The sequence below is a fragment of the Limulus polyphemus genome, unplaced genomic scaffold, assembly GCF_000517525.1.
Source record: "Limulus polyphemus unplaced genomic scaffold, Limulus_polyphemus-2.1.2 Scaffold3206, whole genome shotgun sequence".
Classification (NCBI taxonomy): domain Eukaryota; kingdom Metazoa; phylum Arthropoda; class Merostomata; order Xiphosura; family Limulidae; genus Limulus; species Limulus polyphemus.
Window position 1 is genome coordinate 107,768 of NW_013668816.1, and position 18,549 is coordinate 126,316.

General features: G+C 31.4%; 1 protein-coding gene across 1 annotated transcript in view; it reads right to left on the reverse strand.

Moving 5' to 3' along the window:
- Positions 1-9,136: 9,136 nt before the first annotated feature.
- Positions 9,137-18,549, reverse strand: part of LOC106468888 — a 12,883-nt gene continuing 3,470 nt past the window's right edge. The window contains exons 2-6 of the mRNA XM_022397255.1: positions 17,929-18,079; positions 16,235-16,380; positions 14,885-15,045; positions 11,884-12,143; positions 9,137-10,673 (exon numbers count right to left, since the gene is read on the reverse strand). Coding sequence (XP_022252963.1) covers positions 9,271-10,673; positions 11,884-12,143; positions 14,885-15,045; positions 16,235-16,380; positions 17,929-18,079 — 2,121 coding nt within the window. The 3' untranslated portion in view covers positions 9,137-9,270. The remainder of the gene's footprint in view (positions 10,674-11,883; positions 12,144-14,884; positions 15,046-16,234; positions 16,381-17,928; positions 18,080-18,549) is intronic.

Sequence of the window (18,549 nt, forward strand, 5' to 3'; positions counted from 1 at the left end):
GTACATACAAGTTATATCTTAAATCATGTATGTATTACATGTACATACAAGTTATATCTTAAATCATGTATGTATTACATGTACGTAGAAGTTATATCTTAAATCTACTATGTATTACATGTACATACAAGTTACATCTTAAATCTAGTATGTATTACGTGTACATACAAGTTATATCTTAAATCTAGTATGTATTACGTGTACATACAAGTTATATCTTAAATCTAGTATGTATTATATGTACATACAAGTTATATCTTAAATCTAGTATGTATTATGTGTACATACAAGTTATATCTTAAATCTAGTATGTATTACGTGTACATACAAGTTATATCTTAAATCTACTATGTATTATATGTACATACAAGTTATATCTTAAATCTACTATGTATTATATGTACATACAAGTTATATCTTAAATCTACTATGTATTATATGTACGTACAAGTTATATCTTAAATCTAGTATGTATTTGTACATACAAGTTATATCTTAAATCTAGTATGTATTACATGTACATACAAGTTATATCTTAAATCTAGTATGTATTACATGTACATACAAGTTAATCTTAAATCTAGTATGTATTACGTGTACGTACAAGTTATATCTAAAATCTAGTATGTATTACCTGTACATACAAGTTATTTCTTAAATCTAGTATGTATTACCTGTACATACAAGTTATTTCTTAAATCTAGTATGTATTACCTGTAAATACAACACATGAGAGATCATTATTTAAAAATTACAGTACATCACCTTAGAGTCAAACAATGTTTGAATAAATCATTAAAAAAAAAGGACATTTTTTTTGCAACAGAACTGGATTTTGTTTCGGGTAAAGTATTTAAGATATTTTGATGAAATCACACCATAACCTGAGTGATATATATATATAACTCTCTTTCTTCTTTGAAAAGCTAAATGATGCAACATTTACTTGTTAAGAGGTAATTCTTTGTACGAAACTCGTGATGCTGCTCGTCTCTGTCTTGGACAACCTTGGTCCCCAGATTCTAAAAAAAAACAAAAAAATAAATACAAATGTTTTACATATTTCTCACTTTATAAACACAGTTAAAAATATTCTACTGATAAAATGTTGTATTCTACAAGAAAGCTGACTAATCACAGTAGATGTATGCTGTGATCAATCTGTAAAACACATTTTCTCAATGAAGATTCTTTGTGGTGCGGTCATTAAAAATGAAACTATCTTTAATTTCTACAACACGTAAGAGGTTTTCATAAACTTAATATACTTAAATTAGCAAAGTTCTATTAAGAGAAAAAAAACAGTCAATTAGATTCACCAAGTGATACCACTTGAAACTAGAAAAGTTCAAACTTTTAGCAAAAAACAAACAAACATACTTTTCTTTAAATGGCTAAAAAATTTCAAATAAATTTTTCTAATACATTTTTTAAACTACTTAGCTCTTAACATACAATGCTTTACTCTTATCTACTTAAAATCTCAAGTAATCAAATCTAATTGGACTATTTTTGGAAGGTACTTTCCTTCTTCAATCAGGGATGAGTAAGATGTCTACAAATTATTCAAGTGAGCTTGTGACTATCTATGATGCCTACCCTAACAACAGAAAAATGTTTAAACTGGTTTTTAAAAGGAGTGTTGAAGATTAGGAATTAAAAAAAAAGAGAGATAAAAGTAATATATATAAGAAATAAATTATTAAACAAAGGGAAATAATTAAAGAAAAGATTTCAATGAAAAAGAATAAAATGTTAAATAATGAAATTTTCAAAAGAAACCTGGGAAACAGAACTTATAAAAGTACAAAATAATAAGGAAAATTTTTTTAATGACGATCAGAAATACACACGTGTCTAATTAAAAATAATACAGATTAAATAATACGAATCAATAACCAAAACATGAATCTTTAATGCAGAAGTCAGAAAGAAGTGACCAACTGTATTTTGTACGTGTCATTAAATTGAAAATTGGCTTCAAAACCATATAATTACCCTCTATATTCGTATTTCTGCTTGTAAAAAATAAGAACACTTACTTACACGTATAGGTCACTTTTATTTCTACCTAAATTTCTTTTTGACTTTGATTCTTTATATTTTATTTACTCCACATAATTTTTGGTCAATTTTAGTTCTAAGTTAATTTTAAAATTTCTCTTTTGTACTTTTAGTCATACCTTGAATCTTCCCCCTCCTTTACTGTTTTTTTAATACTTTCTTCCCTATTCTACTGCCTTCTTTCTTTTCCGGAACAAACCTAAAGACTACCATGTTGACAATGTAAATGATCACAAACATCCATGATGTCAAAACTTTTACACTGTCCATTCTGCAGATACCCAGTTCATCATATCAGATTTCTTGAAGTTATCATTTTTTATAAGCTATATTCTCAATGTTATAATGCAGTCACAAAGTCATGATGGAGATGACAGAACACCTAGAATACTTGTTAATGTTAATGAAAACTTTTGTCTAATATTGAGAGACAAGGGAACATTATTTATAAATAAAAGTCAGTGTTGTAGTCGAGACCTCAATTTCAAAACCAGGACCTTGTAATAAATTACAGTGAGAAAAGAAAACAACTTGTGTCAAAGTGAACCTAGCCTAGAGACATTATAAAAGAAAGAAGGTTATTTGCTATCATTTTGTGAGTTATACTTGGCATTATTTTTAACAAATATAAAAGAACCTACTCAACAATAGAATATGCTTTAACAACATTTGTAAATTGAAAAGAAATTCAAATACTTATCTCACCAAACTTTTGAGCTATTTTCCTAGCTATGTGTCAAAACATAGATCTTAAGTGTTTTCATTGGCCTTTCTACTTACTATCATCCTCACTATTGGTTGATATGGCCCGAAATGTTTTAACACATCCCTTTGGAGCCAAGAATTTGTTGAATATTAAAAGTAAGTTCAATCTGGAAACTCCCAAAGAGGGTGTTTTTGGACATATCTTTTCGAGACAAGTTTTCGTTTGTTAACTGATAAATTTTAAAGTGAAATACAGCATCCTCAAGTATCCATTCTTGTTAGTATTAAAGATCTACCTGCTGGGAGTAAATTCAGTATATATCAATAAAGCCACATTCTCAGCATCATTAATTAAGCTATTGCCAACCTTTTTATATTTAGCTTTCAATTGTGATTCGAATAATTTCACCTGTGATTCTGTAGGGAAGGCTAAAGCATCACGATAATCAGCAGTAGGATGAGCAGACAAGAACACTTTGAAAACAGCTACAGGCATTATATTGTACTCGGCTTGCTGCACAATATCTACTAAGGTGGTTCTAAATGGTTTCGGAATACCTCTTCATATCATTTGGAGACTTTCATGCTTCTTGTGCTTGGCCATTAAGCTCGTAATGCATTGACAAATTTCAGTCACCTTACCTCTTAAATCACTTTTTTGTAGTGGGAAATGCTTTCTTTTTAGACAATAAAAATGTCCAAAAAATTTCAGTTCAAATTAAGAAAAACTGGATTGAGAAGTTTTTGTTTGCTGTTTTTCAACAAAAATGTCCCCCACTGGTTCGTGAGGGGCCTGTTAAATCTCCTTCACATGACAGTTTGGTGTGATCAGTCATGTCATAAGCTCTTTTCAGGATAATCCTTGCCCAGTCAGCCAACATCACATCTAACTACCTTTGTCTCTGTACATTTTCTAAAAAAATTCCCCAAAATGTAGAAAGAACAGAACACATATAGTAGAGGAAATGTACTTAAAAGAAATTTTTTCTAAAATAACATTTTAATTCATTAAACTCTGCTTCTACTAAAAACTCTTTACAAAGAATTCCTACATAAACATGTATGGGAATTGGATCAGAGAAGAGAGATAGTCTACAATAATCTTGGGAAGGAATGAGAGCAAAAGTCATGTGACATAAACCACGAAAATGAATCAGAATCAGAGTAATTAAGATACCAGAATGGAAGAGGCATTGTCACATGTCATTCTCAAAGAATAGTAGTTCAAACACTGGGTGTAGAATGAGTCTCTATGGAGTTCCCTAAATTCCCTTAGTGGTCTTATGATAAAATATCAGGCAGCCGTAAACCCAGCTTAAAGGAGCACGTACATCTAAGTACTTACCAGAAACTGCACCTACCCTGGATAGAAGATGGCCTAACATCTGACAACATTAATTGTCAAATAATGTAACAATTTCCAATGTGGAGAGGTGTCTAAGAGACATGTTCTGTTGGAGTTTCAACTTGATTAGACAATTCCGATCTCTCTGGGAAAGTGGCGAAATGAATCAGTAACAGAAAACACTAAATGATCCCAATCAAAATATGTACTGTCACTGACATTTTTGAGAGATCAGCAGTCTGTTTATCGATGGTAGGTTAATCCATCATAAGCCTGATATAAAAACACACCTGACTCAATTACCAATTTTCAAGTTGAAATGTCTAATCACGTAGTTTCATATATACCAAACTTTCTAATCAACATCATTATATTTCATTGGGATTAGATTACTTATTTTTCCATGCAAACTCTTATTAATAAACAACTGTATTTGTTGCAATATGATCAGACTGCCCACTCAGAATTCGGCAGCCTATTTCTTTGGTTCAAAAAAAAAGGATGATATTTTCTGAATGTCAGACTGCTGTGTGTTGTTTTAATTTTATTGTATATGCAGGCTAGGTGACCTGCCAAAGATTTTAAATTTTTTTATATATTTTTGAATTAAATCATATTTTCAATACTTCGGGGATACTAGTAAATTTCTTATGTAGACTGGTTAATCTGCCTACAAATCTTACATCTGTAACACATACGCTGTAGTAAATCATATTAGTCTCAGTTTCATTACACACTAGATCTTAGCACTTGCCAATAGTACAGGTCTTTCTCCCTCCAATTAAAAGAGTCCTGTCACAACAAGTGTATCAGCGCACAGTTCAGAAAGTGTAATGCTGTCCCTCATTTTGAAACACTGACCACAGAGAGGAAACTGGTTGTCAACAGCCTACTGTTATTTTTTCATGTATATGTTATTCAGTTATTTTTCAGTTATGAAAATTTCTTTACATCAAGTTCTCAATGTAAATAAGATGAGAGTGTATTTTTAATATCACAAGGTGGAGGTCAAGATTGCTAACCTCTAATCAACACTACAGAAATAGGACAAACAAACACAGGCTCAGCCTAGCATCAACAATCTGGCATATAATTGCACAAACTAATTCAAGTTGGCTGTTGTAGTCTCAAAATTAAATAGAATAATTATAAGAAATTAAAAAGATTAATATTTTATCTACAGTCACTCAGAACAAAAGCTATAAAGGTTTAACTTGCTAAGCCAGATGCTTATCTTTTTTTAACATAATTTATTACGATTTTGAAGATGTAACATCAGTTATTTTTAACAATTGGGCCTAACATAGTTGTTCCATTTTGCCATCTTAACAGTTAACGAATCAGCCTACTAACCTACTGTTTAATACATCTGCTTGGCACTATAGCAACAGGCCATACAAATGTAAGCCAAATTAAATATTAGTAATTTAATATATAATTGTACAATCTATGTGAATATCTCCAAGTTAACTTTCATATTCTCAAAATTAATTAGAATATTTGTAAGAAGTTAGGAAGAATACTAACTGAACCTTAAATAAGAAACAAGACTCTGGGAGCTCAGCTTTCAATATCATTTTTAGGTTAGTAATACTGTGGATAACATTATTGATATATATTTTGTTATAATTTAGTCATTTTAGTGAATAAAAAAAACAGTTGGGCTAGTATAATTTCAGTTTGGGGTAGTACATTTCTCATCCTTACATCAAAACGATTTTTTTATATTCCTGAATTAAAGCATGTCATATCTCCTGGTACCATTAACAAAATAATAAGCAATGATTTTGAAATTGTCAGAGTTTCACATACCAAAAGTTTACAAGATTCAAGACAAACTTCAAAAATCCCATCTGTTTTCATGTGTAGGATGGCTCCATTCAATCACACACCAGTCAAGGTCCGTCAGTGTAGTTTCAGTGGACTTCTATACCTTTCTAAACACTACCAGCATCCACCCAAATTTTCATTGAAAAGTTTGGCAAAATATGTGGTCTAAGATCAAACTTTCTGTCCTCAGCAGAAGTTTGTTATAATAGAAATTAAGTGTTGAGCAACAAGCATAATCATTATCATCAAATTCAGCAATACTGACAGTGAAAGAAGTATTCCCCGAGCAGCAAGGAACTTTGAACATCATTCTTATGAAGTGAAATGAATATACAGTGGATCATCAAATAAAATATAACTGCAATTAAGGTAACAGTAAAAGTTACTCACAAAATGTACTCTTTCATGCAATGAAAAGATTGGGGAAAGCTGCCATAAAAGAAGAAAAGATTTGGGTTGTTCTGTTAAAAGTACCTCAAAAGCTATGACTTTCTGTGACAATGCTGTGTTTTCTGAAAGGAGGGGGATTGTCATAAGAAAAAAACACTAAATACTAAATTTTTGTCTGAATTGGATTACATCATGTAAGTTTTGAAAGTAGTATTTTAATTGTAATTGTGGGAAAAAACAAAATAAAACTTTTGGACTAGCTTCTCAATGTATTCAGTAAACATACGGTTTCAAACTTGTATACGAGTTAGATCATGTTTCCAGAAGGAATTATCACTATGAAGGAATCCAACAAAGAAGAATACTTGACTGCACTTACCTCAAAGTTTTCAAAGAAACCAAAAGGTTCACTTAAATCAATGGTGTCAATTTTCAAACAAACAGTAATCTAACACACTGATATGGTGAAATTGTTGAAATGTACAGAATCAGACAGAACACAAAATATTAAAGTCTAAGAAAACAGCACAACATTTTAGCTGCTAAGATAACAACAATCAGATGAGATATGGGGTTTAACATGGGAAACACATGTTACTTATGCAGTTGACAGGACTAGATATGCTTTGAACATTCTTTTCTACTTCACTTAACACTAACAGAATGAACTAACTACTATACCACTACAAATTGTAACTGAAACCAGACATCAGTATACAACTTTTTCATTGCTGGAAAAATCAACATTTACTAATTCAAGGTAATATCTATAATGTTGTACGTTACTAACTATATTTGGTAATCTGCTTCCTGGACTTAAATATTTACATGCACCCCATTACTGAAACACAAGACAATAAATAATCAAAATATAGCTTTTTTTATTTGATCTTTAAAATATCTGAACATATAAAAAATTGCCTTATTAAGACTACAGGAACTTGAAACTAAACTATTGTTTATTACCTTCACCACCCAAGATGGACAGAGATTATGTTTTCACCCCTGTGTGTGCATTTGTTAGCAAAATTTCTCAAAAACAGCCAAATGGATTTGGGTGAAAGTTGATATACATTTGGACTATGACTCAACTTAGAAGTGATTAGTTTGTGGAGGGTCGAAGTCACAGCAAAGTCACAAAAATAGAAAAAAATCCCTATCTGTTAACATGAAGACCAATTTTGCTCTATAACTCACTCAAAAATTTAGTAGCATATTATTCCTCATCGACGGACATAAATAAAGAGAATTACTGTGTTGTATTTATTATCTATAATATTTGTTCTTTCCCCCAATGCGTCTTTTCATTCGATGACATAACATGTTATTCTGTAGCTTTACTACATTAAACTGGTGTTAGCGCAGAATTTTGTTTCTTTCTAAGATAAAACCTATTACTTGTAACTTCAGTAAATCTTTACGAACGACTTCTAAATGAGATATACCTAAAAATAAAAATTAGTGAGCTTACTTGCATCTTTTATTTCAATAATATTGTTTCTGTCATTTTCTTCCCTCTTCAATAACTAGATCAACCAGATAATGTTGACTAGCTTATCACTCAACTACACCACCCAGAATGTGAAGAAATTATTGTGGGAGTTTTAAGAAATTTCATTAATTTACAATTTAATACATTAAAAAAAATACATTAATTTACAATTTAATTAATATTTAAAAATGTTGAAAGGTGTATTTCACGAAGCTTTAAAGCTGGCTAAAAGAACCATTTAATATCAGTCTCAGTAAAGGTTACCAAATATTTAATCATTATGTTTTCTTCAAATTTCTTCTAACAAGGTGACAAATTGTTCATAATATTTCTACTCTAAACACACTCACTGATTTTTGTTAATATTAAATATTCTCATATCGTAGAAGTTTTATTTATTTTTTTATGAAATGGTGAATAATTAAAATATCCTGATATTTTAAATAACGTATTTCCCAATTTGACCAATTTTAGCTTTTAAGTTACATACCAAATTTCAAAGCACCACTATATCTGCATTTAGTGAGTTAAAATACTTTTATAATAGCCAGTTTATGACTTTTTTTACCTGGTCTCAAACATTTCAAAGGTAAAATAATATCTTGGTTTTTTTCAACAAGTTAAAACTTACGTTTTATTTCTTCAACTGCAACTTCTGTGTCTTGAATATCTGTGAAAACAGTCTCTTTGTTCTCCTTGTCATCACGGTCATCTTCTGCATCTTTTTTAAGAGTTAAAACATTTAAAGCCACTACAGGATCATCAAAGGAGGGTTTCAATTTGTCTGTAGAAACTGAATTTGTTTCGGGTGATAAAAGACCTTCTTGTTCAGCATGTGGCATTTCAATGAGGTTTTGTGGTTTTGATAATTTTGTGTGCCTCACTGAAGGTTTCTTCGTTTTTTTCTTGTCTGATTTCTGTTTACACATAACACTTCTTAAGTCTGAAGTATTTTCCTTACACTTTTCCATATTTTCTTTAAATAAATCATTCTTTTCCTCTTGAGGTGAACTACTGAAAATATCTTCTAACTTAACAACAGAGAATAACACTTGGGAATCCTTGGGAGAATTCTGTATATTGTCTGCTAGTGTCTTTTCATCCTTAGCCTGTGATATGCCTTCACTGTGATGATTTTTCTTGGATGTAGCTTTATCAATACAAATCTTTCTTTGTTTCTTCTTACATTCTGGCCTCTTGGATTTAGAGTTCTCAACTACACTATCATTAGTTTTGGTGAGGTTTCCATGTGCTAGACATTCTTCAAGATCAAGGTAAGGTTTCTTCTGTGGTACACTACTGCCTTGGTTCTTACGTTTCTTCACTAAACACTTAGCATTATCAACAAGAAACTCGTCTTCAGCATTCTTTTTTTCAACAACTGATCTGATCTTGTCCTGCTCTGTATCAGGAGGAACTGCATTTGGTTGAGCATTAGATTCATTCAAAGACAAATCGTACACTGAGAAATGCAGCTTATCGGTTTGGGTTGGCTCAACAGATTTTCCACCTGCCTGATTATCAACTTTCTTGGTCTTAGAATTACTAGATATGTAGCCACCCTTATTGGAAAAGAATCGAAAATTAGGAATATTTTTTCTTTTCTGTTTTTCCCATGCAAATTTCCACCAGTTTTTTGTTTATTTTTTCTTCTATTATGTTTATTTGGTGATGGAACATACTCTGGGTCATCATCATTATCTTCACTAAATGTTTGCTCATGGTCAAGTGTTGCCACTGAAGTGATGGATTTTTCTCCTGATAGTTCAACCTTTTCAGCTAGTTTGGCTTGTGATCTATGGTTTTGTTCCACTGATGATCCTTGTGGATGATGAGTTCCATCCACTGGATCTGTTGTTATTAAGGATCTTGACTGACTAGCTACTAAGGTGTCTAGAGTACAAGTCAGCTCCATATCTTCTGGTAAAACACATGTGGCATCTTCCTCCTGTGAACAAGGATGGTGAACAGGCTTACTCTTATCATTGTGCCTTTGAGACACCAAAGGAGAAAGAAGCAGTCTTTTGTCTTCAGAACTGCTCTTTACTGAGGGTTCCTTTGGGCCACAAGTCCCCACATCCACAACACCAACTGAGCAGCCTGATAAGCAAGTTTCAATTTCCTTAGAGTTATCACTTTGATTACCCTGCAACTCAGGCTTCAAAATATCTTGGTTTGGTTCCACTACACTAAATGTCCTTGAGATTAAAATAGTGTCACTTTCTTGTTGGCTTGGACTTAGTGAAACTTTTTCAATTGATTTGGTATCAGTTTTAGATTTGGAGTCTTCTTTCAATCTCTGAACAACAAATGTGCCTCTTCTAGAATTCTCCTCAAATGAATTCACAGGAAATATTTCCTTTCTCTTTGACTGCTGTAGTATGGGCACAGTGAATGTATCTCTACGATTCTGGGCCGAGTTTAACTTTTTATCACTTTCAGTTTTTGAAGATTTTACAACAGGAATCTTACTATGAAGTTTTGGTAACTTGGGTGTGACAGACAAATCAATGTTGTTATTAAATTCCTGTTCTTCTATTGCACGTTTTGATTTTATTGTATTGGGCAAAATATCACCAAGATTGCTACCTGTAATTGGATCATGTGATAGTCTTTCAAGTAAAACAGAAGGATGAAACTGCCTACAAGATTCTAGGGTTTCTTCTGCTAACCCTCCTTCTGATAACAAATCAAGACTGTCACCATCTCCACTTCCTGTATGTATTTCTTCTACAAACTCTAGTGACTTTTGCTTCCCTTCAATTCTTGATGAGTACCTCCTCTTGTTGTTGATGTGCACGTGAGATATGATATCATCAGATATTAAAACACTTGTGGTATCTTTATCTGTAAGATGTGAAGTATGCTTTTAAATACTGGTTAGTAACATAATGGCACTCACTTATCATTAGAAATGAGTGAATAAGTTATACAATATAAGTAATTTGTGATTTATTCTAGACAGACATAAATTCTTTTATATGAAAGTTTACCATCCGGCCAAAACCTTTAAACAACAGATATTAAATATTTAATGCCCAGATACTTAATCATATATTACTCAGTGCCAATTTCAATTTCACCTCATGCAGTGTTTAAAATGTGACTAGCATCATTCAAGTTGACCATTAACTGAAATTTGTTCATAGAAACTGATGCTTATCAAACCAGACTAACCCTTAGATCATTATCTAACATTAAGCCTCATAAATGTAATTTAGTATACATTGTAAGAAATATTTCTAACATCTAAGCTAAAGGATGATATTTAAGAAAATTAACCAAGCTTTACATATCACAGCACGTGATTTAAAGAGATGTACTGAGTAGTATTTCAGCCAAATAACCAAAAATCTGGCCACCAAGTTTGTTTATTTGTACTTAAGCACAAAGCTACACAATGGGTTATCTGTGCTGTGCCCAACAAAGATATCAAAATCAGGTTTTTACAACTATAAGCCTTCAGGCTTATCATTGAGCCAGTGGAGGGCTGGCCATGAAGTAGTTTTGTTAGTTTTAGAAAATAATGGGACAAATAAGTAGGTATAAAAGTATATATCAAATTTTGAAAGAGAAAAAGTTTAAAACAATTACACACTAACAATACTTTATCAAAGATTATAATGAAATGTAGTGTAAGTTATACGAAAGCTACCTTGGCCAATAACTAGGTAATATTTTCTCAGCTTGAAAGGAGGTAATAATGTACTATAATGCCAGCTATAAGCTATTTAATTCAATCAACTGCTACATTATTAATATTCAGATTAAAGGAATGTTATAATAAATATACTTTGAAGCTACAGTTTGGTCATTTTATATTACTTGAGTGAAGATTCAATTCAACTTTAGTTGTAGCTTTTTTAAACAAGTTACAACACATGCAAAATCACTGGTGATAATAATACCTTTTTTTGCTCAAGAAATTGATTAGGTTTTAAAATTTGTTTTGTTTGGAAGTTATGTTGAAAAAAATTTTTTTTTTCATAAGCTTTAGAAAATCAGTTTAAACAATACTACCTTTTTTGTGTATTTAATAAATTTAACAAAAAATTACCTTCAATTAAGAAAGGTAGAGCCTCTTCCTCCACTAAGAAAGACTGTTCAATAATGGGTGTCATTTCACTTGCAGGTGCTTGGTTGTTTGATTTAAACTGAGAAACTTTCAACAAACAGGGTGTATCTTGAGATGTGTCACTTTTATGTTTTTTGAGAAGATTTTCCGCAGGTTTTTCGAATTTTGTACTCTTGTTTTGTCCAAGAAAACTCTTCTTATTCTTAGCTTGAACATGTACAGGAGTAATGGTACTTGTTACACTAATAAAAAGAAGTAAAACATCAGAGGCACACATTTAAGAGAAAGCCAAAAAAAATACTAACAAATACAAACCTGAAGTGAAAAACAGACAAATGCTAAATGATTAAAAATACAGATGTTTTAAAGAGAATTTAAAATCTACACAGAACAAATGATGATTATTCTGGGATACAGAAAAATTAATAACATTGGATTTTTATACAATTTACTGTTGATGGATGAACCGTCTTATTACAGTTTAGAAACTTGATAGGTGTATTGCTTATCCAACCATATATTCCTTGGAGTAAACAGTGTTAAGTATATTTTGACCAACAAATGAGCAAGAATATACATTTGAGTAAACTCCTCTAAGGTTAGTTTAATGATAAACAGTGATTACTTCACTTAGTAAAACAAATATCTTATGTTAAGTAATGACAATTTTCTTTTTATAACACCTATCCTTGGATACCTGGGATTAGAATAATACTTCCTGTTAACACGTATCTGAGATGTCTTATGGGCAAGATAAACATTAAAAACATGAAATAAAGGAATAATAATTAAAACCACAAGCAGCAGATTTATAATAAATATCAAATTATGTATGAAACAAGTAATTAGCAGTGGGAATTGGATTTAAATTCATTAAATTATGCATAACTAATCAATTATTGATTATTAATTGATTATTGGTAGCAATGTTAATACTAACTGAACAGTTATATGTTATTAATGATTCTGATGATGGCCCGGCATGGCCAGGTGGTTAGGGCGCTCGACTCGTAATCTGAGGGTCACGGGTTCGAATCCCCATCACACCAAACATGCCAACCTCTGCCTTTGCTTGGTCCCAAGTCCAGGTGAGAAAGGGGGAGGGTTGGGCACGGGGCTAGCAACTCCACCCCGTAAAAACCAACCTACTACTAGTAACTTCAACAACACCTTCTGTTGGCGAGGTGTTGTTGCGGCCTTATGCTCCACTGGGAGTTTACAGGAATAAAAAAAAATGATTCTGATGAATGTTATTGAATATTTTTAAAATTAGAAGGCACTTTTATAAATAGTCTGCATTTTGTCACTATTCTTGATTCTGAAATGACTCACCAATTACAAGTACTAATGAATAATTAAGATGAGTGGAAGAATGGGTATTCTACTGGGGAGGAAGTCCAAAGTTAATTTTGTCTCTGCTATTAGAAATACATCTAAGTTAAGTTTTTTTTGTTGTTTATTAAAACAATCAACTATAAAAATATTGACCAAACACTTGGTTACAAAAATATTGACCAAATGCTTGCTTAAGGCCACAAAATAGTCATTTTTTATAATAATAATCAACTGCACAACAAACTACAAGTAATTAACTTCTTTGGTTAAACACACCAAAGTATCATACTTCACACTTTAATACTACTGTATGATAATTACTAACTTATCAACTGTTTCATGACGAAAACAGAAAAATCCAACAAGATGATTGTTTGTTTTGAATTTCGCGCAAAGCTACATGACGGCTATCTGCGCTAGCCGTCCCTAATTTTGTAGTGTAAGACTAGAGGGAAGGCAGCTAGTCATCACCACCCACAGCCAATTATGGGGCTAGTCTTTTACCAACGAACAGGGGGATTGACCGTCACTTTATAACACCCCCAGAGCTAAAAGGGTGAGCATGTTTGGTGTGACGGGGATTCGAACCCGCGACCCTCAGATTGCGAGTTAAGCACCCCAACAATATGAAGTGAGATTTTATTAAAGAAGTTTCATAACAGTTTATAAACATTTCTACATGGCTCACAATAAAAATTTATATTTCACAAGAAAAACAAAAGTGTTAAACATGTATTTTTCTAGCTTACAAGTAATTCTAAATGCTGTTCTCAAGCTGTCCTATGCCTGTGGCAGTCTAAAACATTTAGGATGAAAATTGTATATATCACAATGTATTGATAAAATTTCTAGTAAACCAATCAGTTATTCATGAAATCCCACACAATTCATTAATTAACTTTAACTGACTTGTTTGTTTGTTACTAAGCGTAAAACTAAACAATGGGCTATTTATGATGTGCCTATCATGAATATGAAACTCAATATTTTTGCATCATAAACCCCCCATTATTACCACTGGTCCACCAGGGAGCATCTTTAAATAACACTGAATCTATTATACACTTTAAAAAAATCAGATTTAAAAGCAGGAATTTACGACAATGAACTCCTAGACCAGCATACTGGCCAGAGGTACTCAGTCTTAAAACAAAATAAAAAGTTTCAATGAAGGCAGACAAAAAAGTAAAATATCAGCAAAAAATTTTAATAAATGCACATTAACAAACATTTCTTTTTTATTCAAAAACAAAGCACATCACAGTAAACAACTAGATGAAAAAATGGAAATTGCCTTGCCAACTAAAATAAAATGCAACCAGTGAGCTTCACTAGGAAAGAAACGTGTGGGCATACACTCAGCACAATAACTATAACAACCAAAGCAATATAACAATACCCTAGAATGTGTATAAACAATACTGAATGACTCTGAACTAAAGAAAAAAAATATTAAAATTACATATTTCTTGACATTTTAGATGTAGAGTGATGAAAAAGTTATTACAATACATGGAATATGCTACTTCTAAATAAGAATACAGAAAATATATATATATACTTATAAAACCACTAATTGGACATGCTTATAAGAAAAAAAAAGAAATATTTTTAAGGACAGTAAAACTTAAAACAATTAAGTACCAACCTTTGTGACTGATCAACCTTTAGTGACTTGTTAGTCTCATCACTACAGGTAAGTAGTACAGTGGAATCCTCAGGTCGATCACACAGGGTAAGAGCTTCTTGTAGTATCTTAACCATAGAATGCAAATGGTTACAGACTTCCTGGAGCTTACCTTTAATTAACTATGAATATAAAAGAAAAGTATTTAACGTTACAGATTAAATTTAAATGACACATATAAACTTTAAAACTAAATTCTGGAATAATATATTTTTTAAATAGGCATATTTTATCACACTAGTTTCTGTAACCTACCATAAGATCATATTCCAGCTGACCTGTAATACACTCTGAGCAGTAACAACCCCTTCATATATACATATATTATTAGGTAGTTTGACACACACTTTTCTTATGTACGTGTACTTTTCATCATGACATTACTCCACAGTAAGACTACTCCATATTAGCTACCCATTATCCTTTCAGGTCCACTTGATTACCAAAAAACAGGAGTCAATTAGTTCAATTTGCAAATAATGTCCTAAATCTGTCCAAAGTTTTGGCCAAGTAAACAATTCAGTGAATAACCCATTAATAATTTCCATATTTGTTTAGTAATGAGCTATATAAGTAATAGAATGGAGAATCCTCATGTAACACACCTGTGTCAGGCTTAACCCTACTGCCACAGCACAGAGTAGAATGAAGTGATATCTGCACCATTTTCTAAAAAGTTTTAACAAAGCTTGGCACATGTAATAAGTGAAAGTATAAGAAAAATATAAAATTTGAAAGAACCCTCCCCCTCCCAAACGAACCAGTAAAATAATGTAGTATTATATGCCATGTTATATAGATTAAAAACTTGAACTTTCATATTCAGGTATGTACTCTATATCTGGAAGGAGTTCAGTAGTCCCAGTAGAGTCAAACACAAGATTGTAAAACTTGATATTTCATCAATTAAAGACTGGGGATGTTTGTTTGTTTTTCACCACTGTTTATCTTTTATTTTGAAATAATCTAATTTTATATAAAGTTAATTTGTATGAAAAGATCTACTGGGAAAGTCAAAAAATGAAAGCATGATATGAAAACCCATGTAAATGGGTCTCCAAACAAAAAAAATATAATTAATTTATTCATATATATATACCAAAAAAGTCAAAAATATTGATTGGGTTGGTATAGAATGGTCTATATTACTTTTTACATATTTAACAAGATTTCTTAATAATATTCATTCATTAAAATATATATCCAATAAACAATATACTATATGTTTATTATTACCATTCACTATCACTAGAAATTTTTGGCAACCTAAAATGGAAAGTATAATAAGAATCTTTCAGAACTATTCCTCACCGTAGGTACTGTTAAGCTATTTTGACGACACAATTCTAGGATAACTTCATCTCTCTGACGTAATTCACACTTGGAAACCTCTAAAGCTTGAGCCAAGGCTTTATTGTTAGCTAGCAAAGCTTGGATTTTTCTCTTATGATTTGTACCTGAGAACAGAAAACGTTGGAATGTGGTAAAAGTGAATACAAGATGGAAATAGCAAATCTCCTTAGTGATAAAATGATAAATTCTGAAAGGATCTGAACATGTCTTTAAAAACCAAACAAGACACATTTTTAATTGCTTTATAAACACCAAAACTTTGAGAATACAATGAAATGATAGTGATGCTGCTGAATGGAAGTTTATTTGCTGAAAAAAAAGATATTATTTCTTCCACATGTTTCTCATCTGACAAGATATCTTCATAAAGATGAATGTTATGAGACTGAAGTCCAGTAAATATCCAGAAGACATGGCAGTATCTGCTAACTGGTGGAGGGCATCTCATTAATTATGTAATAATTCAATAACTACAGGAAAAACATCATAAAATGACAGCAAGTCCAATATTAAATTCTACAAGAAAAAACAAAAAAAAAAACAGAATGAGGAAACTAACAGTAAAAAAACCTAAACATCAGATCACTGATTAACAACAGATGTAAAATACAACATACACACCTAGTAAAATACACACACTTGTACAATATCTTCTCAAGAGCACCAACCACATCAAAAACTAGAGATGTAACAAACAGTCTGGTTATTTTTAAATATATGCTGCACACATATTCAGCAATTACAAAAAGCCAAACGTATGCTTCAAATTTTTCACTTTTCTTTACAACAGTAGTTACAAAGCATGTTTTAATTACATATTTAATGAAAATATTTTTCCTGGTTGTGAAAACCAATGCCATAAATTATCTCTTTCATTCAAACTCTCAGACTTGATGAGTCCAAAATGTGAAGTAAAACAAAATTTGCCAGTCAAAGTGAGTAGTTAACTTAATAGTGTTTTACTGACAAATTTAAGAAGACATCCACTGATTTATACGAAAAGTACTCAAGTAGGTTACATAATCAGTTTAAAACAAACTCCAATAATAAAGTAGCATTAAACACCCAAGTTTCAAAGCAATGAACCTTTTTACACTATAAAAAATGGTTACAATCATTAACAGTTCTAAAACACCTACTTTATGGTCATTGGAACAAACTAGTGGCCATCTCCAACATAAAAGCTAGTTTGTGGGATTTCTAAAAATGTAAACGTAGCCTTAGACTTAACTAGATTGGTGAAAGGGAGGGGGATGGGAAGAAAAACTAAGTTGTCTAATAGGCAAGAACTGACCTTATATTAGACACAACTTAGAGCTCAACATTATGAGCAGTACTAAAGACACAACTAACTCCAACACAGTCTTTACTAAAGGGTCATTAGTATTTTATTTTACTAAAGAATGTATTTTTCATATTTCAGTTCGTAATTTCCAAGATACTTTGCAATTTAGTATTTCATATAAATGAGCTTAAAAAGAGAAGTTAACTGAAAGAAAAACTTAGTTCATGATTTCTATTTATAATACATACACACAGATACAAAAAGGTTAAAACACTTTACACAAGGTTTTCAACTACAATATCGGATTATGAAAGAAAGAAAATTTAACACAATGCACTGAATGTATCTTTAATTTACAAATACTTACAGCTCCCAAGTCTCGAACGAGACAGCATGGACTTGTGTAAACTCTTTTCCTGTGAATTGACTACCTTTCTAGCCTGATGAATAACTGAAGGCCTTCTCTTTACTCTTCTCTTGACAGTTGTGTTGACTGTTCCTGTCAAACAACTCTCCTCCTATGTTAAGAATCCCCAAAATTCAAAAATATTTTAGACATGGCATAAAATTGTTCTTTTAAATGTTATTACAGTTTTCTTTTATATAGTAAATTAAAGCAAACATTTGATAGTCATTACATGCATAACATGCTACTTATAATAGTAAAAAACAATTTTATAAATTATAATAAATAATTAAAAACAACGTTTTATATTTACACAATAAAAACTTTATTGAAGCCAAACGGCTTCAACTCTACACGTACATGTTTTGACGTGATCTACAAATATCATACTAAAAATTTGACATTGACAGAGTTTTACTTTAAAAGATGATTGCCACTAACTTTCACTTGTTTCTTTACTCAACAAGCCTAAAAACAAGGCAAGAAACCATCGCTAAGAAAGCATCTTAGAAAGTGACCAACCCACCAAATTGTTCATCTTTCTTCTTCTTGTTTCAGTCGAGATAACTCCATAACTACTTT